Source organism: Berghia stephanieae, chromosome 2 (genome assembly GCF_034508935.2).
Source record: "Berghia stephanieae isolate SIO BIC M18660-M18661 chromosome 2, UCSD_Bste_1.3, whole genome shotgun sequence".
Taxonomy (NCBI): Eukaryota; Metazoa; Mollusca; class Gastropoda; order Nudibranchia; family Aeolidiidae; genus Berghia; species Berghia stephanieae.
In genome coordinates, this window is record NC_088361.1 from 54,437,366 (window position 1) to 54,465,312 (window position 27,947).

The 27,947-nt window shown below is 34.7% G+C and overlaps 1 protein-coding gene across 1 annotated transcript; it reads left to right on the forward strand.

Annotated features, from left to right (window-relative positions):
• The first annotated feature begins 8,140 nt into the window (after nt 1-8,140).
• On the forward strand, nt 8,141-27,572 carry LOC144965163 (eukaryotic translation initiation factor 3 subunit J-like). The gene is made up of 9 exons (XM_078900200.1): nt 8,141-8,376; nt 8,465-8,550; nt 14,102-14,138; nt 14,700-14,788; nt 16,760-16,859; nt 17,619-17,722; nt 21,511-21,568; nt 23,052-23,125; nt 24,679-27,572. The coding sequence occupies exons 1-9, from the start codon at nt 8,361-8,363 to the stop codon at nt 24,805-24,807; spliced, it is 693 nt and encodes a 230-aa protein (XP_078756326.1). The 5' UTR covers nt 8,141-8,360; the 3' UTR covers nt 24,808-27,572.
• The last annotated feature ends 375 nt before the right edge of the window (nt 27,573-27,947 follow it).

Consider the following 27,947-nt stretch of genomic DNA (forward strand, 5'->3'; position numbering starts at 1 on the left):
AGTAAAACCTAATTCCAAACGTGGTTAAAGTAAATGAGAATTGGGATCAATATGTGGGACTACAAATCTCTTTTTCATGATTTGATTTTTTTTTTTAATGAGTAACTATTAATTCATTTCTATTATTAAGCTTATCAGTATTAAAGCCGACATTTGTGATTGTCTTGACCATGTGAAAACATCAATCTATTATGTGTCCAAAGTAATGATATATAATGTTGATGAGTAAAGATATATTTTTTTTTGCAGAATGCATTCTTTTGTCAAAACTGGATGAAGGCTTTCAGTGATTTTCTCCTCGTTTTCCCCCTTTCTTTCTTTCTTTATTTCTGTCTTTCTTTTTTCTTTTCTTTTCTTTTTTCTTTTTTTTTTCTTTTTCTTTTTTTTTCAGTTTTATTTGCTCTGAACCAACATTTTCAATGGTATATAAGTTTGTATTATGAAAGTCTTTCCAACATGACAATAAAGCAAACTCTGGAACAACATTGTACTCTATATTTATGAACCAAAAATCTAACCCTGGCCATTTCTAGAGAAAAAAGTTCTTTTTATATCCACAACATTTAATCAAATTGCAAGGTATAAAGAACTTACAAAGAAGATATTTCGTACGGGGACACCGATATCTTGCTGCTGGGGTCAACTTCTTGTCTGTCACTGAACGAGTCTCCTTTTTCTTACTTTTTTTCTCATACCCATAAGCTTACTTGTGCTTGAGCAGCATATAATACCATCATGTTTTTATATTTGCTCATGAATTCTAATCTTTTGAGTCTCCCATCTCATCCTTTTCCTAATGTTGGTAAGACGCAGAGCTACCACAAGCTCCTTGAAAATACTGTCACGTTTTATGTTACAGGTGCCCATAGCTCGGTTGGTAGAGCTCTTGCCTCACCTCACAAGCAAAAGGACTTATCTCAGTCAATCGAGATTTTTTAATTTCTTATCCTTTGACTACCTAGCAATGCTTGGATAATCTGTTACATCTAGCAGAAATGACTTTCCAATATCTAAAGGGTAGCAAATAATCATTGCAGTTCGTTTAATGATACAAAAATTGGGATACATCCTGGCTCCATTGACCTCATGGCTCTACATTACCTGTCTGCCCCAAACAACCAGAACATTTGAGATTGATTCTCAGACAGCAACTATATTTTCTTTTTAGATAAAACATGTGTATAATGATGGATAAATAAAACTCCTTTTGATTTTTAAATCATGATTTATTTAATGCAGTGAAGAAAGATTTTTAAAAAATTAGATTTAGTACTAGTTAAACCAAGTAAAAATGGATGCTTCCCTTTCTTCAATATCAACTTATAACATGGTAACAATAATCTTCATTTACTCTGTTGTGCCTTAATACAATACTCTGCCAGGAATTGCCAAATGATAATACATTTCTAAAACATTCTGGGTATTTTTAATAAGTTATGATTCAGAAATAGTAAGAACTGACTTGTTGTTTTAACAGTTGGTGCCCTCGCTTTAAAAAAATGTCTTTCTTTCTTTCTTTTTTTTTATTTTTGTTTATTTTGAAAGCTCTAATTTCCTTAGCCAGTATTTATACTAGCACACTCATTTTCAAAAGTGTAAACTGTCTCCAAAAGTGTCAAAAGATGCAAAATCAAGGCTATTTAGGTGCCCATGTGTGGTATTGTTATTGAAAAACGTTCTTCGAAAAATTAACTTTAAAAAAAGGAAAAGATTGATTTATAATCAGATATACTTACTTTTCTTTTAGCTCAGGTATTGGTGGTCTTCTTTGTTTTAACTAGTTAACTGTCGTACTCTGGAAAAACAAAAAAATTGGCCAGAAAACTCGTTGTTCAATTATCGATCGATACATATTCGAAGGACGAGTTTCCCGGCAAAATTCTTAATAGATGTCCTTCCGGAGGACGGCAGTTGTGTAATTAATCTACATTAATGTGTTTGATAAATAATAATAATATAAATATAAAGTGATTTAGCTTTCAAGCTTCATTCAATTATTATCTCTCTCTCTCTCTCTCTCTCTCTCTCTCTCTCTCTCTCTCTCTCTCTCTCTCTCTCTCTTTCACTGGATGGGGTTCCTGACCTCCCATAGTGGGCAGGAGGTACTTACTGTGTCTTCTACCCCCTATATATTTTCCAACTTGCTTTCTGCCTTTGTCTTGGAATGAGATTACTTGGTTTTGTCCTGGCCCTGACCGGATACCCTGGCTGAGAGGGAAACAGTCACATTTATGGTTAGTTTTGGGAGATGATATTTTTTTCCTTGTAAATCATCTCTCTGTCATGCACCTTGTTATGTTTTGTATACATATTATATATGATTTGTAAACATTTGAGTGTGTTCTACTTAGTAGGGACGTGCGCTTGTGTCTGTATGAGACTTTTAGGTCTGGGTGGGGATCCTGACCTCCCATAGTGGGCAGGGAGGTACATGCTGTGTCTTCTATCCCCCCATACCCGTTTTCCAATTGTTTCCTGTCATTGACTTGGAATGAGATTACTTAATTTTGTCCTGACCCTTGCCGAGGTTCCTTGGCTGGGAGGGAAAATATATTATAGTTTTGGGAGATGATATTTTTTTCCTTGTAAATCATCTCTCTGTTATGCATTGTATTATGTTTAGTTTACATATTTTATTATATGATTGGTAAACATTTGAGTGTATTCCTCTTAGTTGAGACCTGTGCTTGTGTCTGGATGAGGCTTTTAGTGATCTCAAACTAAGTACTTTGATAGAGTGCTTTTGGAATCTACATCTTCATCTATTTCTTATTTGAACCAATTCCCCTTTGTCTTCCCTTTTCTTGGATGCTTTATTGTAATTCTATAACTTTTTACTATCCCATTTTCTTCCTTTTTACTGGCGCTGATATGACCTTAATGTGTTGCAAGCGCCGTAAAACCCTTAAAAACAAACAAACAAAAACAAGACTTTTAGGTGATCTCAAACTAAGTACTTTGATAGTGTGCTCTTGGAATCTACATCTGTTTCCTATTTGAACCAATTCCCCTTTTGTCTTCCCTTTTCTTGGGTGCTTAATTGTAATTCTAGAACTTTTTACTATCCCATTTTCTTCCTTTTTATTGGCGTTGATATGACCTTTATGTGTTGCAAGCGCCGTAAAACCCTTAAAAATAAAAACAAACAAACAATATCTCTCTCTCTCTCTCTCTCTCTCTCTCTCTCTCTCTCTCTCTCTCTCTCTCTCTCTCTCTCTCTCTCTCTCTCTCTCTCTCTCTCTCTCTCTCTTCTCTCTCTGTATTATATATATATATATATATATATATATATATATATATATATATATATTTGTGTGTGTGTGTGTGTGTGTATGTGTGTGTGTGTGTGTGTGTGTGTGTGTGTAAGCCTGGATATTGATTTCACATTCTTTGATATCAACTTTATTCTCAAGGAGTGCCAAATTGAATGTTTTTGATGACTCCAAAGAAGTTAATTTTTCTAAATGAAAAATTTAGATTAAGCTTACCTTAATGCGCATGGAAAAGCATAAGACAGACATAATATTTGTTAGGTTCTGTTCAATAAAAAATATGTTATGAAGCCCTATTTACGTCAACCAAAGTGCTGTATAGAGTATATTAATCCCTATACCACATATAACTTATGAATTATTTTTAAAAGAATTTGGTTCGAAGCTTTTTTTGTGTGTGCTTGTGGGGTTGGGTTTTGTTTTTTTTGTTTTGTTTTGTTGGGTTTTTTTTCACACGATGAAAGGGGTTAAGTTGGAACCATTTGTAAATTCAATACTTTTTCATCGTCTTATTGAATTTGTCATCTGGGAGACATCATTTTTATTTCATATTGAAATGAATTCACATACATTTAATGAAGTTATCATTTAAGTATCCTTTGCTGATTGTGGTTGTCTCTGAGCAATGGAAGACTATTGTCGTTTCATTTCTTCAAATCGCTTATTGGCTTAAAAGAGGCGCATGCACTGCATTCTTTAGATATAATTTAAGAAACGAAAATAAAAATGAATATCCCACTTATCCTGGTAATTAAAAAAAAACCATTCACTCTTTAATAATCGGATTGAGAGTTGAAATCTAAATGGTTGGGTTTCTCTATTCCTATAATCACACCAGCCAGCCAAATATCATGATGTTACAGGTTGAGTATATTTTCATGACTTGCTTTATTTTACTTTTTACGTGCTCGTTATTCCATCATTTTACTTTTGGCCTTTGCTTGTGTCGAGTAATGATGTTAAATTTCATTTATACCAAATGCGAGTTCCAATTCTATAGGTGTATAGTGTATTTGTATTCACGTGGCAGTATGAATGATTTACCGTTTGTTACTACCATGTTTATACATGATATGAGTCAATGGGTACAAAAAGAGTTGTTATTTTAAGTCTGATAACTTTATGGGCATCACTGACAGTAATAGAAAACATCCTACCTCTTCCGTCCTTATTTCTAGTGTCTCTGTCCCATATATATATATATATATATATATATATATATATATTTATATATATATATATATATATATGTGTGTGTGTGTGTGTGTGTGTGTGTGTGTGTGTGTGTGTGTGTGTGTGTGACTGTCCTGAATTATTAGATTCATTTTAGCACACTGGTGGCGTCTTCTGCCTGACTTCAAAAGGTGGGCTTAGGGGTCACTTTTGCTGTCTTCTATCTCCCTCTATCAGTTTATCCTTTTCACTTTACTCTCTTTGTTCTGGATTGAGATTGCTCGTTTTTTTCCTGGTCCTGGCGGGGATCCTTAGCTGAGAGGGAGGCAGTCAAATATATAATTCCTTTTTATATGGAGAGATGATGCCTTTTCTCGTAAATAATATCTCCGTTTTGTACTATTATAGTTTTTGCTTTGAATATATTAAATGTATTTTGTAAGCATTTGATTATATCCTTCATAGCGGAATCCTCTGCATGTAATAGGATAGGACTTAGGTTATGTAAAAAATAGGCACATTAATGGATTGCTCGTGGATCCTCTGTTTCCCATTTTTGTCTTACTTTTTCAATGGTGCTGTTAACGTCACATCTACAACTTTTCCTTTATCGCCTATCTTTTTTACTGGCGTTGAATAACATACAAGCGTCTTTCGTGCCGTAAAACCCCTAAAACAAAACAAACAGTAATAGTAATAGGCCAAACTGGACAGTTGTTTTTTTGGTTTTTTTTTATTTTTTTTTTTTGGGGGGGGGGGGGGGGGGGGGGGGGGGGGAAGGTTCTTTTTTACTTTTTCCTTGGATAATAGCGTGAGTGTTTGTTTTTTTGTGTGTCATTTAATTTTAATGGAAAGGGGAATGGGGGGGGGGGGGGGGGGGGGGGGGGAGGAAATGAAAATCATTTCCCTTGGTGTAGGTCATCCTATTATCTCCCTTTTACTTTTAGGTGGAGATCCTGCGGTTTTATTTATTTTTTTTTTTTTTTGGGGGGGGGGGGGGGGGGTTGTTATCTATTCATTTAAATGAACAATTCCCCTTTGCCTTACATATCCTTGGCGCTTGTGATATAATAAGGTTGCAGGCAATGAGTTCTTAAATCTTTTAAACTGTCCAATGTTCCATTTCCATATTCATATTCTTTGACGCTGATATGATCTAAAATTGTCGTGTCGTTCAAGCATCAAAGTAATGCAAACAAGTCTACATCACAGTGTTAAGTCCTTGCCCGAGGATCAAACGGTCATAGGTTCAAATTCCGGTGATTAAATGGGTGTTTAGTTTTGTGAGTATATGTGTGTATATGTATATATATCTATGTAAGTGTAGGCTATGTTTTTATTATTTTTTTTTTGTTTTTTTTTGTCATGACTCCCAAATTTAAATGTAAAAGTCTTTGCCGCATACCTACGTCTCAGTTCCGTCGCAGAGAAGATTAAAATGGAGGTATCGCCTTTAAAATATTGTAGTAATGAAGGATATAATGACAACTGCAAGGTATAATTCGTTCTTTGATTTTATTAGTGTTATCGTTTATTTATTTATTTATTTGCATTACTCAAAGTATTTTTTTTCCTTTCTCACTATTTTCGTCCTCTTCTTCTTATTATTATTTCCTTCATTCTTTCCTTCCTTCCTCCATGCTTTCATTCCTCCCTCCTTTCTTTTTTACTTCCTCACTCCTTTCGCTTGTTTTCTAAATTCATGACGTATTCAGTTACCTGATTTGTAAACTAATTTCGCGATGATTTTGTAGAATGAAATACATAATATTGTGTTATGTGCTAATGTCGATATTAATTTTATCAAACACAGTATAAGATATTCATTCATGAACAAATGACTACATTAATAATTGGTTGATTAATGCAAGTTGCCTCTGTATGTCATTCCAACTGCTCTTTCAAAATAAAAATCATCGGCATCATCATGATTCATAGTAAGTCTTTCTATTGTTATTATGTTGGGTTTGTTTTTTTAATCCGCTTGCGTGGCTGGCTGGGGAGTTCCCTTGCTGTGTTTGCCCTCCTCTAGTGTCTTTTGCACCTTCCCTTTTAGCGTAGGCTGAGCTGGAGTCTTTTGACCTCCCATGATGGCTGGGGATTTTTTATTATTTATTATTTTTTTTTTTTGGGGGGGGGGGGGGGTCACTCTTGTTGTGCCCTCTATATCTGTTTCCCCCTTTCCACGCTGCTCTCTTTGTCCTTGGTGTAAAATGGAGGTGCCCCGCAGAAAAAAAATCTCTCGTCCTTTACAATATCTTTAAGAAATTCATCATCAATCTTCCCACATAATATATTAATCCATAATCTGGGTGGGGTTTCTTACCTCCCATGATGGGCAGGGAGGCAGTTACTGCGTCTTCTATCCCTCTATATCTATTTTCCAACATGCTTTCTGTCTTTGTCTTGGAATGAGATACCTTGGTTTTGTCCAGGCCCTGGCCGGATACCCTAGCTGGGAGGGAAACAATCAAATGTATAGTTAGAGCTTTGGGATATGATATTTTTTTTTGTCTTTTAAATCATCTCTCTGTTATGCTCTGTTTTGTTTACATATTATATATGATTTGTTAACATTTGAGTGTATCTCTCTTCGTTGAGACCTATGCTTGTGTCTGGATGATACTTTTTTCGGTGATCTCAAACTAAGTACTTTGATCGTGTGCTCTTGGAATCTACATCTGTTTCCTATTTGAACAAATTCCCCTTTATCTTACTTTTTCTTGGGTACTTTAATTGTATATCTAGAACTTTTTACTATCTCGTTTCTTCCTTTTTTTTTTTTTTACTGGCGCTGATATGACCTTAATGGGTTGTAAGCGCCGTAAAACCCTTAAAAACAAACAAACAAAAAATCCAAAACAGCTCTACGGAGGCTACCATGAAATCAGTTGACAACAGTACATAACAGCAAAACAGACAGACCTATCCTAGTCATCAATAATCACCCATACAACAAGGAAATCATCAAAATTAACTACCGTCAGATTCTTCAGGAGCATGTAGAAACGATGGATATATCCAACAAACCGCCCTAAATCGCCTTCAGACGGGATCGCAATTTGAAGGAAATACTGATTATCCGTTGCACGCTTTGAGAGGGAAAGAGGTCAAACTTCTATACCATCATAATTTTGCGTTTAGGATAATATAATCTTAGGGTTATGCGTCATGGCTTTGTTTTACAAGAGGGGTGAACCTTATTAGGGCACGGGTCTTATTTGGACAGGGTACCTTAGTAGTAGTAGTAGTAGTAGTAGTAGTAGTAGTAATAGTAGTAGTAGTAGTAGTAGTAGTAGTAGTAGTAGTATAGTTAGTGTAGTAGTAGTAGTAGTAGCGAGAGCAGAGCAGCGCTAGAGTAGTAGTAGTAGTAGTAGTAGTCAGTGTAGTAGAGTAGTAGTAGTAGTTATTTAGTATGTAGATAAATAGTGAAGATCGAAAGTAGATGTAGAGAGAATAGATGAAAGAGATGAAGGAGAGAGAGAGAGAGAGAGAGAGAAGAGAGAGAGAGAGAGAGAGAGAGAGAGAGAGAGAGAGAGAGAGAGAGAGAGAGAGAGAGAGAGAGAGAGAGAGAGAGAGAGAGAGAGAGAGAGAGAGAGAGAGAGAGTTTTAAAAAAGCCAGTAAACTAAAACCCAAAAGAAAACAAACAAACAAACAAAAAAACACAAAAAAACCCCAACAAAACCGCAGCTTTGTGTGAACAGAAATAACGTTCAGCAACGGTTTTATTGCATCTTGCCTCCTCTCATTTATGGACTTGTCAACTGAGCACGAAGGGAGGCGAGGGAAAACGCAAACTGAACGTGTGTATTAGTCACTTGAGTCGCTGACAGTCATCTGCCACCGTCATCATTATTTTGCGTTTCAAGTTTTCAGTTTCAGTTTTCATTTTCACTTTACCACACAACAAAAACATGTCGGATGACTGGGGTAAGAACATGTGGAAAATAAACACTTTTGTTAGAGTTTAGATCAGTATATTTATAATTTCTAATAAATTATCTACTTTTTCAAACAGAAAACGACGACTTTGAGCCTACTCTGCCAGGCAATGCTGCCGCTTCTGACAAATGGCAAGGCGAAGACGAGGAAGACGACGTGAAGGTAACCAGATTTCGATAAAAAGTTGGAAGTATTAACCGGTTGTCTACTTTCATTTCCATATGTGAGAGATAAATTACATTCTCTGTTACCTGTTGACAGTGTTATTTTATAAATATGCTGACCTGCATGCAGCCCAACCTTTTCATTGTTTAAGTTTAGCCGTCCGTAGGAACAAAGACTCGACCTGGTGCCGGTGGTAAAGGAAAGTCGGAAGTATTTCAAGTTAGAGTCATAGTCTAGAGGAGTCTAGCTGGATCTGCCATGAGTGATCAAATTTAAGTTACCCTTTTCCCCCTTTTCTATTTGTATTAAACGCATGCGACATGCGAGTTGAAAATGGGTCAATGGCTGTGCCCGATTTTTGGGCCTTTGTTGTTCAGTGGTCATTAATTAATGATTAGTTTAGTAAGTGTGATAAAAGTAAAAGGCTGTCATTATCCCCAGACACCTGAAAATTCGTTATCCCCAGACACATATTTGAAACTCTGCTCTTTTAAATAATTATCTACACTCCAGAATGTTTCCGAATGCACATAGATATAAGGAAAGTTAATAAAATATCTATAAAAACATAAAATTAACCACACTGCTGTTTATTTCTTCATAAAATCGGATCACTTAGTTATACTGCTGGAACCCAGCAAGTGACTGACAACAGCAGCTGCATGCTGTAAAAGTGGCTACCTGGACGGGGATTCCCCTTTTTGAGGGTTAAGACGCAAAGTATTACATTTTCGTGATGTAATATAACACCATATCTAGATGACCACTAACATTACAATAATATTAACTTATGGAACAGACAGTACTGTTTTCACTTGTTATGTTGGTTCTTTTTTCGTTTTATTGTGATTATTCTTATAGGTTTTATAAGCAATTTAAAATCCCTACTATTTTAAAATATTTTTGTTGTTGTGCGGACAATAAAAAATTCAAATCTTTAAAATCAGACGTTGGATTCCGAAACTAATTAATGCTTTGTCCAGTCTTAATATTTTTACACAAAGTAAAACATTCATTTTCTGATTCAACACATTTTAACTACTTTTTTAATGGTGATAAATGTAATGGGCTGGACATAAGGTATGTTCTCTTCATTTGTATTTTGTATTGTATTTAAAAGATATGGAGATAAGTGGATTAAACAATTTAACACATCCCTAAAGAACATATAAAGCAATATATTGTGTGTGTAGGTTTTACTTCACTATTCCAAATAGAAACAAAACCACCATCATTACACCATCAACAACACCATCACAGTGGCGTAGTAGATAATACAAGCAATGAATATCTTAGAAAAGGGCATTCCTCTCTCTCTCTCTCTCTCTCTCTCTCTCTCTCTCTCTCTCTCTCTCTCTCTCTCTCTCTCACACACACACACACACATACATACACACACATGCATACATACACACCTACATCCTGCATATACACACATACAAACGTAAACGACAGTCTAAGAGAAATGCATCACATTCACACTACACCTAATTCATATCACTGACAACAACGATATAACATCAACAGTTAGTACAGATAGTATTCCACATAGGCAAGTTTGACTGGGGAAAATAAGAAGAGGGGGAGTGAGGGGGGGGGGGGGGGTACTCAAACATAGCCAAGATAGAGAAAATAATAGTGGCACCTCCTAGGAATTATCAGAATTCAGACATTATTCTCAATAGTCACAATGTACAAGTAGTGCAGCTGGTGAATAAAACCTTCCCACACCAATCAACAGAGACATGACTGAAACAAACCCATTCATTTCATACTTCTTAAATCAGTAACAGATGTGTCTTTAAGAACTATTATTGTAGGGCTACTTGCAGAGAGAGATAGATAGATAGATAGAGAGAGAGAGAGAGAGAGAGAGAGAGAGAGAGAGAGAGAGAGAGAGAGAGAGAGAGAGAGAGAGAGAGAGAGAGAGAGAGAGAGAGAGAGAGAGAGAGAGAGAGAGAGAGAGAGAGAGTTTATGTATGTGTGTACTACAATAAGTATGACTTCTTCACTCCTTTACCATATTCGTGGGAACTTTTAATGATAAAACTGTAGAATTGGTGTAGTAAAGTGTTCCATGGTCAGTGGGGAGTCCAGGAAATGATTACGACATTGTTTACATTGTGTAACTGGTCCAAATTCATCACCCACGATAGCCTAGACATCTCATAGACTGCTAGATATTCCCAGTGAAATTTGATACCCCTACCCTACACTTGTTACATATTTGTTGAACTGAATTAACATTAGTGCAACAGAAAGTAGACGGTTTGTACTATGTACTAGTGTGAATAATAATAAACTACAACGTCTGATTGTTGTTGTAGGGATTCCAGAAACATTTGATTTAAATGATAAATGTAGTGAAAATGTGAGTCTACTTTGCTGTCTTCCTGAGAAAGAACTATACTGATGATATCTATGACATTTAGTCCGCTGTGTGAGGGAGATTTCAATCTTTAACATGAGTGGTATAGGTTTACATTTAAGATAATTGTCGCTTGGCTATGCCATTATTTATCAGACCAATTAGACTACTCGCTTCACTGACTGCAGGCACGTGCCATACCAGAGCGCAGGTAAAGAGAAGGAGAGTAGTGACCTCTTGACCTAGCATCTCAACTAAGTGATCCGCTGGTAAACCACTGTGACCAACATTAAATCAGTTGTTACTACATATACACAATATGCGTCGACTTCGAAGTGGATGTCATGGCCGAATGGTTTAGTCTGCCCTGGAAGTTTTACCAGAATTGACGTTGTGTGTTCGAATCCTGGTTCCACCACTTTTAAACTTCCAGGTGTCTGGGGACAATCACAGCGGTGATAAAAATAAAAATGTCTATGTACACGGTAACTTAGGCAGTTTAGTGAGCAGCAGCAGTGGGAGTCAAATTGTGACCCAACTCGCCCATAAGAAAGTTATGACTAGAAACTACGTTCGCTTTTACCAAAAGTTTTAGAGGGGTTCAATTAACAATGCATAACTTTGTTATAAAGAGGAATATCGCAGATATTTTGGTATCATAATCATTATTATCGTTACCGGGCACCTAGCCTCAGGATCTACGTACACGGTGACATTTATACAAGGTAACCTTGAATCTCACCTTTAATGAACTTTAATGGGTTAAATTGTATTGTTTGATTTTTAAAAATAGCACACACAAACACACATACAGAGCGAGGTCTATCCATAGCTTGTATTGTAGCGGCAAACCAGTTACCGGAGCTACCGTGTACGTGGATCCTGAGGCTAGGTGCCTGGTTACCGTTTACGTATACACTGCCATAAAAAAAATCCATGGTCCACATTCATAACCTTAGGCTTAGGTAGTTTGATATTTTTTCAAAATTAGAAATTAATAATTATTTTTCACATAGACAGATAGGCCTTTAAAAATCATTTAATATGATACCTCACTTTTAGATCTAGGATAAATGGTTCCAAAGCTATGATGATTTTACAATACAACTCAAAAATTTACTATTCCAAAAGGGAGGCCATCCGAAAGCTCCTCGTGCTAAGGGAAACAACCCAAATATTCCCTCTACTAACCATCAGAAAAAATTAAGCCTAGGACCCTTAACTAACCATAATAGGAACAACACCCCAGCACCTTTACTAAGACTAAGACTAGGGAGTTTAACAGAAATTCTAAATGTAACACACACACTTGAAACCGATCTCATATGAAACACTGATTACAAAACAGTTTGAATTTTGTTTCTATCTTGTTTAGAGATGTAGTTACGGCAGTTCAAAGTCTGAAATTTCAGACTGATTTTTACCCCAAAATTACCATTGGAAAGTTGTGACTGAAACCAATATTTCACTGAAACAATTGCAAATAATTCCCCTCTTTGGTTTAATACATAGAGAATAAAAAAAGGGTTTGAGAGTATTTAAATGAAAAGATATAAACATGTTGCATAATGACATAATGAGTTTATTTTTACCTCTGGCAAATTAATTGCATATAAATAAAATGGTAGATTGAAAAAGTTCTAATAAATTGAAACGGATTCCCTATTATAATTAGAAGGAACGTTCTGGCTTTTAATACTTTTCAAAATTCTGCTGAACCACTTTGGGTTTATTGCTATTAGATCATTTGAACTGACAATTGATGTCATTTAATTCCCCCACTCTCCCCCCTCCTCCCTTTTTTTTTCTCTCAGTGTGTGGGGGTGTCAAAATTTATAACTAATAGAACTTCTTACCATAATAATTATTAAGGCTAAGGCCTTTAGAATATGGATACAAATGTTAACAAACATATCTAAACATATGGGAAAGAAACTAGATGACTTGAGGGCAAAATAAAATAAAATTAAAGCAATTGGTATTTTTAAAATAGCGATATTAATATCGGATTTCACAAAGAAGAAATATACGAACTTATAAAACAAAAACTATGAAGTGCCCATAGAAAAAGTTGGAAAGTATGTATTCAAAATAAAAACATAGTAAATAATAGTATTGAAAATATTGTGGACTAAATTTAAAATGAATATCAATATCGTCGGGCAGCCATGATGAGAAGATAATGTAAGCATGGCATTTCGGCGCAGAGTTAAAAAGTGTCTGCTCATAGATATAGAGCCCTGAAGTTTGGTATGAATAAAGTTTAGATGTTATTCTAAAAACAAGCGTATTTATTTTTAAAACACACGCTGTACTGTAAAAAAAAAAATGCATTTGAAAATTGCCCAATTTTAACTTCTTATAACTTCTGGAATTCTTAATGGATTTTTCCTTAATTGGCATCATTTAAAAGGAAATTGAAAGATGAAAATAATGATACCAAAATATCTGCAATATTCCTCTTGATAACGAAGTTATGCATCCTTAATTGAACCCCCCAAAACGCGAACGGCAATTTCTAGTCACAACTTTCCCATAGACGAGTACAGTTTTAAAACGACATAATTTTTATCAAATTTTATTTTTTTATATAATGTGCCTACGTTGATATCGATCACATTTAAAGAAAGCTTGATCTCTGCTCTTCTAAATGATACCAGAGTCATTCAGATACTGTGAAAAAAAATGTAACAGTGATTTTATGTGAAATTGTGTTATAGTTATTCAAATTTTAACCCAAACTAGCGCTTCACTTTTCCAATGGCTAATCGACACCTGTCTGGAATCATAAAAAGAAGCAATGCTATTGTGTGTTTCAGGCTATAGAAACAAGAAGAAAGTAATAAACTGCGGCTCTGTGGGTATAGTGGCTCTGAAGGACTACTTTCTGTTTATATCACGTGGAAATGTAAATCTTTTTCCCCTTATAAGGAAGTTCCAATAATTGAAACTGTATTTTATTCAGGTTAAACAGTTGGTCCATTTTTTTTTTTTTAAGTTGAAAACAAAAGAAATTCTCTCTTTGGGAGACCATTTTTCAGGCCACCCCACATACATAGAATATTGCTATGGTATTAGAGTTTTGCTCATAGAGTGGCAATCATCATTTTTCTGTCTTGTTGGTTCTTTTTTCATGGTAATAGTTCTTTTGATAAATGAAAATATAAATTCTTATTTCAGGAGAGTTGGGATGATGAGGATGACAGTCAACCCAAAGGTAAATTATACAATATTACAACGTTGTATTTATTTCATTGACTAACATCATGATTAAAGAATTCCTTAGATTCACTTCTTTCAAAATAATTTAAATATTAAACTAACTTCACGGATCCTTTAAAGCTTGTTTGAATGGTAAGGTGTATGGTTTATAATAACTATTTTCACTTTTTATCAATAAGCAATTTACCTTTCTATATTTCTATGTTATAGGCTATATTGTAGTTATCAACTGTTTATATTATTTTTTTAAAAATGTATTTTATTGTTGCAAAGATCATTTCGCTTTTTTTGAAATAGTCTGAAAAGTGTAAGGTGTTCTGTTGTCACAGAAATTTTATGCTCATTTGCTGTGCATGATTAATTAATAATTGCCTTTTTCATCTCATAAAAAGTAATGGAATTTCTTTTGTATCCCCTCGAAATACATGGAAGAATCTCTTATTCAGAATTTCGGAAACAGAATTGATCAGTTTATTGTGATTTCAATGTAGCGAGAAGAATGGGATAAAGTTCTGATAATATTCCTCTGATTTGTTATTTCTTTCCTTCCATGTAGCCTACCAGAGACCCAAGAAAAAGACTCTGGCAGAAAAAATAGCAGAGAAGGAAAGATTAAAGGAAGACGAGTCCAAAAATGATAAGGAGGTAATGAATCCCGTTTTTAGTTTTGTCGATTGCATGCCTTTTTTTATCTCTCTTTGATCGCATGCTTTTCCTCTTGAATTTTTTTAATTTTTTTTTTTACATTTTGAATCATTTCTCACAATTAAACTAGGCAATTCCACAGGTAACTGATGCAAAAATTACAAATTTCTTTGTTCACATTGAAACCTACACCATAGTAATAATAATAATAATAAAGGGATTTTCAACACGATTCTAAACCTAATAACATTATTTTTAAAAAATCAGATAATCAACAGAAAATTTGTAGTGTAGTGTAAAGACTGAAATGCACTCCTAATTGCCTGGTGTTATTATTAAATTAAGGGTTTTGTGACCTGAAGATGATAAATATCGGGTAGTGACCACCATTTCAATTCAAAATTGCCCTAAGTAAGATGGCTGCTGAAATTTGTATAAGGGTTTTTATAGATTCATTTCGGCACTGGGGGTTATATTTAGACCCGAATTTAATTTTAATAAAAAGTTTAGGTGTTGGATTATGTGCAATCACAAAAGTTTAGATTTGCAAAATTCTGATTTTTTAATTATCCAAAATTAATTTAACCCTGTTTTATCCACGATGAGAAGGTATACTAAATTGGCATTGGTTTAAACATAAACATCACCAAATAATGGTAATTCCTCTTGACAAAAAGGAGACATGAATCAATAAAATCCATCCATAAACAAAATAATCAGTGGATTTTCTTCTGAGACTCATCACTCGAATGTCCTAAAAACATAAATGCCGAATCTTACAAATTTTTCATAATTTGCGAGTTTTAGACAAATTTCTGAGCCAATTACGAAAATACGAAATTGTATGGAAGATTACGAATTTTTAATTCTCAGTAATACTTAAATAATAATGATCAGTGATGCCAATCTTCCGCGGATCCGAGGAATTCCTCCTTTTTGGAGGTTTCTCCCTTTTAATCTCGGTTCCTCCCATTTTTCCTCCGTTCGCAAAAAAAAAAGTTTAAAAAAGTTATAATTTAGTGAATCAACTGCTACCTTAACCATCACACAATATGATCCTTGTAATCTTTGCAATATGTTGGTGATATCACGAAAAATATAACTGCATTATATACATTAGATTTAAAAAAAAATGTTTTATGTTTTATTGACTTCTTCACCTGATCTTTGAATGGATAATAAATGCTCCCAAATTCATGGGAATTAGTCCCAGATAGCCTTATTTTGGCACTCCCCCTAGTAGGAGGCTGCCTTCGGCAGCCTGAGCCCGCCTTTGGGGGGCATGATGAGACATCGATCATTTTCCTCCTTTTTCATTTTTTTCTGTTGGCATCACCGAATGATGATAGTAATAATAATAAAGCATTTCTACAGCGCATAAGCATGACGATGTAATGTTGAAATGATCATCAATGTGAAATTCGTGCACAATTTCAGGAATTGCTAATTTCCTTGTCAAATTACTAAAGATTGACATAAAAATGACTAAATTTGAAGTTTTCAATTTGGCATGTCTGCCTTTGGCACGAGAGCTAGTAAATGCTTGTGCAACTTGCAGCACCACCTAAGCTTTTTGTCTTGCTTGGTTTTGGTGATTTTCCACAACATGACCAGATGTCCATGTGCGTGGTGACTTTCTCTTCAACGCCCATTATATAGATTTAATACCTGATTCTCATTACTTTTAGGCAGATGAAAGACTGTTCTTCATTTTTCATTTCTATGAACTTTTGTTTTTGAAGAAAAAGTACTCTCTTATCATAATAAAAATAATTTAAAGCCGACATGAGCAGAGAATACCTTTTTTGACCTGATGAGAACCTAGATTTTTACTAAGATGAAAATTGTCTTGAACTGAAGACTAGAATAGTCTCATGAAAAATCAACGGTGACAGGCATCACCTTGTGTTTTACGATCTTACAATGGTATTAAGTACCTGCCTTCCTACATATCATTTTCTTTGCTTTTAGGAAACAAAAGAGCTCACACCAGAGGAAAAATTAGCCGAAAAGATTCGCTTGCAGAAAATTCAAGAGGAAGCAGATTTGAAAATTGCAAAAGGACTTTTTGGTATGTAAACCTATCCAAATGTTTACAATATTTTGAAAAATCTTGTTTCTGATTATAACTTTATAATTTAAAATGTCAATTTCCATTTTAAAGTGTATTTGCAGTTCCTTGATGTTTTTCATGTGGCAGTGAAATATTCTCTTGAGGATATTTGACAAGGCTATTTGATTACAAATTTGCTTTGAAACTGGAAGAATTGCAGCTTTTATAATACATTGGGAATTACAGAATGTCTGATAAAAGTTGCAATTATGTTAAGTATCAAGGACTATGAACGTTTTTCATTTTTTTTATCTGGGAGAGTGCTATGCTACAATCAAAATCTGTGTCGCTACTTAGTAGATTGTTTTTGATTTTTAACAATCTGTCCATGGATAAAAAAGTTAATGCAGGTTCAAATGTGTCGCTGATTTGGATGACCTGGAGGGGGAAAAGTAAAAATTATGAGTTATGGCCGTGTCTTACTTAACAATGTTGCCTTGAATGCATTGAAATAGACTGTAGTAGTCATTACATGCAGTTCATGTAATTTTGTTTTTGATGTGCACCACTATTTCTCCTATATAATGACTGAACCTACTATTTTCATAATATTTTTTACTATAGCCATCCGTTTATATGACTACATATTTAGATACTCTACTTAGGAATGCTTGTCGAGTTTAGTGCATAATCTTTAGCTCATGTGCAAAGCCTAAATCTTTTGTGCTTTGGGAAATCTGATCTATATTTTTCTATCATTTTTTTTTTGTTTTTCAGGCGAAGAGGGTAGTAACCGTCCCATAGAAGGAATGTACCCACAGACTGAGGCAGAATTCGACCAATTTTTAGATGCATTGAAAACCAAAATCACTTTCTTTCAGGTATGTATCAGATTAATTTTGTTGCAAGGAGTACTCTATGCCTAACTCAAAATATGACTTTGTAACTGCCAACCTCCATGCACATTAGATCGGTTAAGTGTGATCTGTATTCAGTCCAAAAATTGAAGTGTCTTTTTAGATCCAGAAATTCCTAAGATTTTTTGTTGTTGTTTTTTTTTGTTTTTTGTTGTTGCTCTCAGAGTGATGGATTTTCTAAAAAAAAAAAAAATATTCTGTTGCTTGTGAAAAATTTGATAATTGTGTGGAATGGCCATTCATGATATGACATTCTGATGAAAATCTTTGAATGAGCAAGATGAGATTCATTTATTTTTTGTTTAGGATCATTGAGATTCTTTGTGGATTTAAGTTCAAGCGTCTGGATGGGGTTCTTGACCTCCCATATTGGACAGGGAGGTACACCCTGTGTCTTTTATCCCCTTATATCAGTTTTACAACATGCTTTCTGTCGTTGTCTTGGGATGAGATTACTTGGTTTTGTCCTGGCCCTGACTGGGAGGGAAACAGTCAAATGCATAGTATTGTTGTGGGAGATATTTTTTCCTTGTAAATCATCTCTCTGTTATGTATTATTATATTTGTTATTTTGAATGTATAATGTAAGCATTTGAGCGTATACCTCTTTGTTGGATTGTGTCCGGATGAGTCTTATAGATGATCTCTAAGTACATTGGTGGTGTGCTCTTGGAATCCAGACCTGCTAAGTGCTAACCAGTATGATTTCGCATATTTTAGTACGATTTTTGGACCCAAATACGCGGATACGATTCCAAAGGATTTAGTACGATTTTTTTTTTCAAAATATGTAATGTGAATGGTGTTGGTGATACGTTTGATGCAATGAAACATACATGTCGTGCACCAACTGTTGGCTGTGTTTCTGAATGAATGGTGCATCACATTTAGTAGTATTATAGTTATCATTTCAGTTAGTTATATGATGCCAGTTTTCACCAATATTTTTGTCATACATTTTTAAGGATTTGCATAGAATTATGCATATAAGCTTATTGTTATTTTAAATAGTCTCAGACCACATTTAAGCTTTTGCCACTTATTAAATAGAAAATTTTAAGTGAAAATTAAATTGAACTAACATATTTGGTTATGAAGCCTTCAATTAAAAGCTGATTAGCTTAAACATGAGTGGATTATCTCCCTTTGTAATAACTAAAATTACTCTATTTTGATTTATAAACTTTATAATGATCTTTTTATTTTCTTTATTACTTTGTACGAGTCTTGAATTATAAAGTGGGCAGCTTTTGGAACGGTATTTGGTTCAGAATGAATTCTCTAGAACCATTTTAGAAGAATTTAACTTGTTTTTGCATATTACATAGTTGCGAATTCCCATCATTTGACCAAAGTAATAGTATAAGTAGTAAAAGTAGTTGTGATAGTAGTAATAGTAGTAGTAGTAGTAGTGAATGCTCAAAAATAATAATAAAAAAACAAAGAGAGAGAGAGAGAGAGAGAGAGAGAGAGAGAGAGAGAGAGAGAGAGAGAGAGAGAGAGAGAGAGAGAGAGAGAGAGAGAGAGAGAGAGAGAGAGAGAGAGAGAGAGAGCATATATGAAAAATATCTTGCTACTGTTGCAAAATGTCATCTATTGAATTGAAGACCACTCTTCCAAATATTTTATCTCAAAACTTACTCATAACTCATGTACTGGAGATGTCACCATCACAACTTCATTTGGTACATCAGCATCATCATCTCTTACCATCACCACTTCTACAATCGCCACCACCACAGCATTGTCACTGCCACAACCACCACCACATCACTACTACCACCACTGCCACCACAGCTTCATCATCATCACCGCCACAACTAGAGCACTTTTTCCACTGACCCTAGCATCAATACTACCAACATGTTTGGGGTCTTTTGGACATTTCTTTGAGTGTTTCGAAAGCAATTTCCTTAGATACTGCAATTTCTGAGCCTTATACTAATTTAAAATGGTCATTAAGTTTTAGTTTCTCAATAAATCAATAATCTTTAGAGATTGCTTGAATGATGAAGATCAGGGTTTATTTTGATTTGGGTTTGGTGTTAGCTTTTATATACATTTTTGTATAGTACACACTTTTTTCCACACGTGCAGACGAAATACACTTTTTAGGGTCATTGAATACACTTTTTATCCTGGGAAGGTTGGCAGGTCTGGGAATTTACATCTGATCCCTATTTGTTCCCAGTTCCCCTTTGTCTTAATTTCTCTTGGGTGCTTTAATTGTAATTCTAGAATTTTTTACTATCCCATTTTCTTCCTATGAACTGGGCTGATATGACCTAAATGTGTTGCAAGTGCCGTAAAACCCTTAAAAACAAAACAAAGTTCAAGTGACTATTTGATGTTTGGCAAATGTTAAATTATTATTATTATTGTTGTTCTTCCTTTTCTTCTTCTTCTTCTTCTTCTTCTTCTTCTTCTTCTTCTTGTCAATGTATCACCGATATCTCAAACATGCAAATATCGAAATCACAGAAATCTATGGATAAAAGACTCACAATACCACCACTACATCGTCACCACAACTATTACAACCACCACCACATCGTCATCCTTACCATCACAACTACTATCTCCACCCAATCATCACATCAACCACCACCATTTCTACAACTACCACCATATCACCAACCCTACCATTACAACAGTCACCACCACTACTACTTCAACACAACCACCTCAACACCACCATTCCAACCACCATCACTACTACTGCTATTACTACTACTACTACTTCTATCACTATTACCAGATCATCATTCCTACCACCACTATTACTACAACCACCAGACCATTATCACTGCCACCACTACATCATCATCCCTACCACCACCACGTCACCAGCCTTACTCCCTCCCACATCATCAATCCTACCACCACCACATCATCATCCCTATAATCACCAAAACATCATACCGACAAATCAAATGAGTATTTTAATTTAAAGTGAAAAATGGGGGTGGGTGATTTTTATTGACATTGTATTATCACATGGTAAATAAGGTTTTATATATTGTAATTACTATTTCAATTTTTGAAATACCTCCAAGTGGTGTCAGAAACTGCTGCGAGACACATTTTGGATTGCATCTCAGTAAACTTTGATGAAATTCAAATTTATAGGTTATAGTCGCATTTCATGATCTACACGCTGAAAAATTTGCCCCTTTTTTGTGACCAGTCATTCTCACCCCTGTTATTAGGTACTCTGGATTCATAGGTAAAAAGCGTTTTGACAGTTTTGAGCACGTTTAATGGATAATGCTCTATATAAAAGCTCAATTTTTAAAATATATTTTTAAAACTTCATGTATTGTGTGCCTCTTAATTATATCCACCAAATTGGAACCTTATTCCACTCTGAATAAAACAGGATGCACAAAACACTACACCTCATTATTTTGAGACCTTACCAAATCCATTATGTTACCTCCACAATCTTCTTCATATTCTTTGTAAAATACTCAACACAGAAAAATGTGTCACAGATATATTGTAAAAAAATAGGCCCGGTTCCGACTTGTTCAAGATTTCGTTGTTGCACTGTGTTATTACTATTATTGCGCAGAAATAATATTTTATTAGTATTATTATTGTTGATGATTTTATTGTCACTTGCATTCTGTATTGTTTTTACGTTGTTTGCATTTACATATTTTACATGCTTTATACAACTTGAGCTGTTATTTTTTTCTCCATTATTACTTGTTTATTATTATTATTGCTTTTTTTTTCTATTAATTCAGGACAGCAAATTGTATCCCGCATTTGCAGCACAGCTTATTAACAGTATATCTTTAACATGTAAGTACTCGTCTACAGGTATTTCGACCTTCGGAATGTATCATGTAGAGATCAATAGATAATAGAACCCTGCCAATATACAATGACACATTCATCAATGATGATACTTTTCCGCGGATCCGCGGAAATCCGCGGTTTTCTTTCCTTTCCTCGGTTTTCCTCCTCAGATCCTCGATCTTGTTTTGGTGGAAATAAAAATTTTTGTCATAACCAAGAAGGACTTTAATGGGGAAAGGGTTGATTTGTGGTGGAATAGAAATAGTGACTTTCCTATTCTTCAAAAGCTGGCTAGGGCTTGCTTATCCATATTTCATGGCCCACAGGTAGAGGGTTCCTTTTCTAAAATGAAGGATATTCTTAAAGACAAGTGTGGCAACATGAATATTTCAACATTCTCTGCCATACAGACGGTGAACTATTCTTTGAAAGCAAGGAATGCCACTGCCCTGGAAGCTTCAAAAGAAAAGACATAGATCACAGTGAAATTGATCCTGTCCTGATAAGTTGCATTAAAAAATCTCGCAGCAAGTATCATGCTGAGTTGCAAAAACAGAAAGAGGAGAAGGAAAGAAAAAGACAAATGTTTGATCAAGCAGTTGTAAAGGCGGAAACAAAAAAGCAAGCAAAGGCAGTCCGGGAGAAGGCAATTAAAACAGCCTATAAGCTTCATATAAAGAAGCAATCCAAACAGGTTGGGCCCCCACCTAGAAGGAGGCCCAAAACACACTAGTACTCTTCAAGTACTCAAAAGAAGTCATCCTGCCTACTTTCCTGTGGTGAAAGAATGTTCTAGGTGAGTTTTCCGTTTTTCCGAGACTTTTCCTCCTTTTTGACTTTTTGTGAGTATCATCACTGATTCATGTATAGATTTTTCTAAAATTTGGTGTTCAGAGTAATGTTGGTGAAAATGTATGTGTTTTACTGACTTGATTAAAAAAACATTTTTTGGACGCAAAAATAACCAAAAGAAAATTTCAAGGCCATCATTGAAAAGCAAAATCCTTGATAGTGGTGTTTGTGGTAGTAGTAGGAGAACCTACTAGTAGTGGTGATAATGGCAGTCGTTATAAACGAATCGTAATTAAACAACTGTCTAATAAGATGAAATCAGGTGATTTTCTTAGATCTTTCTTGGAAGGGAAATAGAAATTTCCACTTCAATAATAGGTCTTAGTTTGATAAAGTAAACAGTATCATCTTGATACAAAGACTGCACATACTATACTAGTTGAAGTTAGCTCTTTACAAATACACATACAACCATCTCCTCTTATCTGAACCGTCCGTTTTGTAAAAATGCAATCTGAATTTTTTTTTTACTTGCCATTGACATTGACATCCCTGTTAATTGCTTACCTTATTACTTATACCAAATGGTTGGACTTAAGAAGGGAAGGCGTGGTAATTCTTCAGCATGGGAATGCATTTCTTTGACTTTGTGGGAAATTATTTGATTTTTTATTTATTTTTTTTTTTTTTTCAGTGCCTCCAGATGATATCAAGAAAATAGGAATTACTTTGAATTCATTATATCATGAAAAAGAAAAAATGAGGAAGGTATGTTTCATTCTTTTTACCTTTAAATGCTGTGGTTCTTGTGATTTAACATTTCCTGGCACGATGTAGGATGACCAAAATAACTTGATCAAAAGAGCCATTTCCAAGTACCTATGTCATTGTTCAGAAGTTTGTCCTAAATTTAGACAGAATTTTTTTTTTTTTTTTTTCTCTTTAGTTTGAAAATGATAAACTTGGTCTTTAACAATCTCGAAATTTTGTCTTTTTATTTTTTCTTCTTGTGGCATAGCTATGTATCTAATATTTTAAACTATACCTTTAAATTGCATTGTGTAAACATCTGAGTTTGCTTTTCTTCTGATTTGTCTGGTTGTCTTAAAAAAGTTTGTCTCGAGCCAAACTCACTTACAGATTGCCCCTGTAATTTACTCTGTTCCTTGTTTGAGCAATACCCTTTTCCTTCAATGTTCACGAGTGTTGTAATCATGGCTAAGCTCTAAAGATTTATTCTCTTTTTACTGTTCCATTATTTTTCATTTGACCTTACCTTAAGTAGGTCATTGTTGCTCTAGAATCGTTTTTGTATTAAACAAAAAGAAACAAGACAAAGGGAAACCATAAATAACTTACTTTTTCAATTTTTGACCTGCTGCCTTCAAAACATGGCAAAGTGATTGATATGTTAAAATTGAATTTTTAGTTGAAAATATGAAACTTTGGTTAAGTTTTTATTTTTTATTAAGAATTATTATTATTGTCTTAAAATGACATACTAAAATTTCATTGTTATGGTAATTTTGGTGTTAAAGTCCCTGATTCACCAGGAGATGATACCATTTTGATGCCTTGACTCAAATCCTCGTTTATTTTGCATTTTTTATTATTTAATTCAAAGAAATGAAATCAAAACTAACACTTGCACAATTTTTCCAGAGTAAATTAATATTCATTTCAAAATATAGCAAAAATGTTGGCACTACACCATATCTACTAAATGCCCTAAAGTGTTTTACAAGGGGTCTTAAACCGAGAAACTTCACTGACTATTCATGTAAGAGGAGAAACGCAGCCTGAAAAGCACCTTTAATATGGTTTCCCTTTCAGCAGGAACACTGTTTTTCACCAGGTATTTTCTTTACACTTGGACGTGGTGAGAAAACAGTGAAAAGCCTTTTCCATTAAGCTGAGGGTCATTCCACTAGACTACAAAAATGCACATATGAAACAGTTTTTCCATTGATATTATACAAAATAATATCTGATTATCAGAATATACATGTTCAAATCATATTGTTTGAGATTTGAAAGTGTGTTTTTATTCTTTTCAAAGAAGAAACTTTGACCCAACGTCGATCCATAGACTAGATTGTTACTGGTTTGGCAAAAGTATATGGTGTAAAATTAATTGTTTACAATTGACATGAGAGAACAGTTCATTGCTAAATATGTTTATTTGTCATCGCTTGGGTTTATACATCAAAGAGTTGTATTTTTGCATTCCATGATGTGTAGCAGCTATAAATCACTGCACTGTGTGATTCATATTTAACAAAATTAAAAGCTAAGTTCATAATTTTAATCCACTTTTTCAGGATCAAGTCAAAAACCAGAAGAAAAAGAAACAAAAGGCCACCATCAGGAGAGAAAGAGTAGACGACCTTGGTTTAGCAGATGAAACGGCGGCATATTATGACCAGGATGATGAAGATGATTTCATATAGCGATTGTGATTATAGGATATTAGTTAATTATTATTTTACACTATAATGTCAACCCCTCTGTTATGTCTTACTTCTGTTCAAGTAGCCGTGTCTGTTCCTACGACGTCTTTCCGATGTGCCTAAATTTGTCTTATTATTACCTCACTTTCTTTCTTACATCCTCTCCTGACTTATATTCCCATTTGTTTCTGATTTAAGAACAAACATTTTTCGTTTGTATTATTGATATCTCAATTGTTTTCAATCCTATCTATTGGTTTAGCAAGGGCTGAGATTAATATTTGAGAGGATCTAATTGATTAAAACGAGTTGAAGTTTGAAATCATTATTGGGTGATTTAATCCTAGAATGGGTTGTGTCTTTACAATATATATTTCAAATTCATTGGTCTGCTTCTATAATCTAAAATTGTTTTAAAGGGTATCGGTGCATGTGCTGCTGAAGATGTATGTTTGCTCAGTTGTTATGTTTGTTCTGTATAACTTGAGCATTTACATGCCACGAGGGGCGAGTTTGTAAGATGTTTTGTCTTATTTATTCTCACTTGGATATGCTACCACAATCCTCTCCTGATTTTGTACATCTGTTATAGCAATTGTTGGCAGTCTGAATGACTGAATTTTATTTGTAGTAAGATGGTAAAATTCATAGATTGAAAGTAAGTAGAAATATAATGCAATAAATATTTTGGCTTCAAATCCATTTTCAGTTACGAGTAGAAACGGGCAAACCATATTTATGTACTACGATGAAAGATCTTTATAAGATCCTTTGTTATGAACGGTTACATCACTTTTTTTTTTATCACATAGGGTTTTCACAATATTATCTACCTTCTCAATGTTATCTATCTATACGCTGTAATTGAAGTGAGATTGCTCGGGTGAAAACTTTGGACAGTTCTCTGAAAGAGGGGGTGTTAGCTTTGAGCTGTCCTATTAGTTTGGGGAGATGGTATTTATTTATGCCACTCTAATAGTTTTGAAATGAGACATTTAATATAGTCCTGTAATTATTCATTGATCTGCCTTTGGAATTTGCTCGATAAATATTCTGAATATAACAATTCAGGCCTCTGAGGCAACTGGTGTCATATTTTTTTTTGTTGTCCTTAAATCCTTGTTTCAGATTTTCATGGAAAATGTTTAGCAGTTTATTGCTATATTAAAAATTAGAGACATTGATTAGTTTAGTTTTAATTTTATTATGTTTAGTCGTATAAAGTCAATCTCTTCAATAAAAAAATCCAATTGGCATTAGTTTTAAAAATAATATAATTCATCATTAATCTATTCATTGTTTCATATTTGAATAGGGCTTTTATTGTGTCCAGAATTGTACGTTTTCGAGTTGTTTGCCATATCCTCCCCCACCCCCTCCTCCTAATGAAACTGGAAGTCCAAGACAGTTTTTTACATATTTCTATTCAGTAATAAATTTCTACCAACAGATTAGAATCAGCTACATTGACCTATAATTGGCAATGTTATGCATACTTAAATGGATTAGCAATTTATTTTTGTTTTTTAAAGTCCGGATTAGACCAAATTTTTTAAGTACTTGGCAGGTTTATTACAGTGCACTCTCCCGATAACGACATGGCTCGGGACCAGAGGTGCATGTCGTTATCGGGAACATGTCGTTATTCGGAAAATTTCAAGATGGCGGAAAAAGGGGTGTGGTTAGACCCTTAGAATGTACATTAATGTGCCAACCATAGTGGGTAATCAGTGATCGGACTTTCCAAACATGTAAAATACACGAAGTGTGTGTGTGTGTGTGTGTGTGTGTAGTTTTGTTGTTTTTTGTTGTTGTTTTTTGTGTGTCATTTTCCCTCTGTTGTTTATCCGGGCTTGGGACCGGCATGAGTGCAGCTGTATTTAATAATACAACTGAACACATGGCCACATTAAAAATGTTTTTTTTTTGTTTTTTTTGGGGGGGGGGGGGTTGTTGTTTTTGTTTGTTTTTGTTTTTTTTTAAACTAACTGTCGGATTTCGATTTAGAGAAGAAACCCACAATCCCGGTCTGTCGCTTGTTGCTGTAAATCATAGGGCCGACTTTATCTTCCATCTGATGCAACAAGTCGAAAATAGATGCACCATCCTTATGTTGCAGTGCAAACCGTCTGACATTTCATTGGCCGATAACAAAGTGATCTCATTGGCTATGAGGTGCCTCTGGTAGGACATTTCATTGGCCGATAACAAAGTGATCTCATTGGCTATGAGGTGCCTCTGGCTCAGAGAATGAAATGAAACTTACCGGAAACAACATTTTAGCTATTTTTATTTTTGTATCTAGCAAAGTCACAGCCGATTATTGCTAACTCAATGTCGTTATCCGGAGAGTGGTCTAAAAAGTATGTCATTATTTAGAGAGTTTTATTACTAATAACATATAGTAAAAAAATCGGGACCGGGGGCCAATGTCGTTATCGGGAGAATGTCGTTATTCGGAGAGGTCGTTATCGGGAGAGTGCACTGTATATGGGTTTTCATTCTTATTGCATTAGTGTGTACATTTGAATTTAAAAGACGTATTAGGGTGTGTAGTAAAAGGATAAGGTAAACGTTGCTCTTCTTATATGCATGGTATGATTTGGTTATTGCTTTCTGGTGCAAAACATTGTACATATAATTAGAAAGGTTTTGAAGGCAGTTATATTAAATGCTATATATTTCTTTTTATATCATTTGTTTTCCCTAATGCTGATATTACTATGTACATCATGTCCATGCAAATAAAGGAGATGGATGGACAACGATTTGTTTGTTTTTATTTTTTGATTATTCATTGGCAGGTGCTCATAATTCTGGGTGGGTTCCATTCCTGACCTCCCAAGACGGCAGGGAGGCACTTTCTGTGTCTTCCTGGGTGGGGTTCCCGATCTCTCATAGTGGGCAATGAGGTTCTTTCTGAGTCTTCTATCCCCTTGTTTCTGTTTTCCAATTGCTTTCTGTCTTTGTCCTGAGTCCTTGGCTGCTGGGTGGGGTTCCTGGCCTCCCATAGTGGGCAGGGAGGCACTTACTGTGTCTTCTATCCCCTTATATCTGTCTTCCAACTCACTCTCTGTCTTTGTCTTTGAATGAGATTACTTGGTTTTGTCCTGGCCCTGGCCTGATACTCTAGCTGAGAG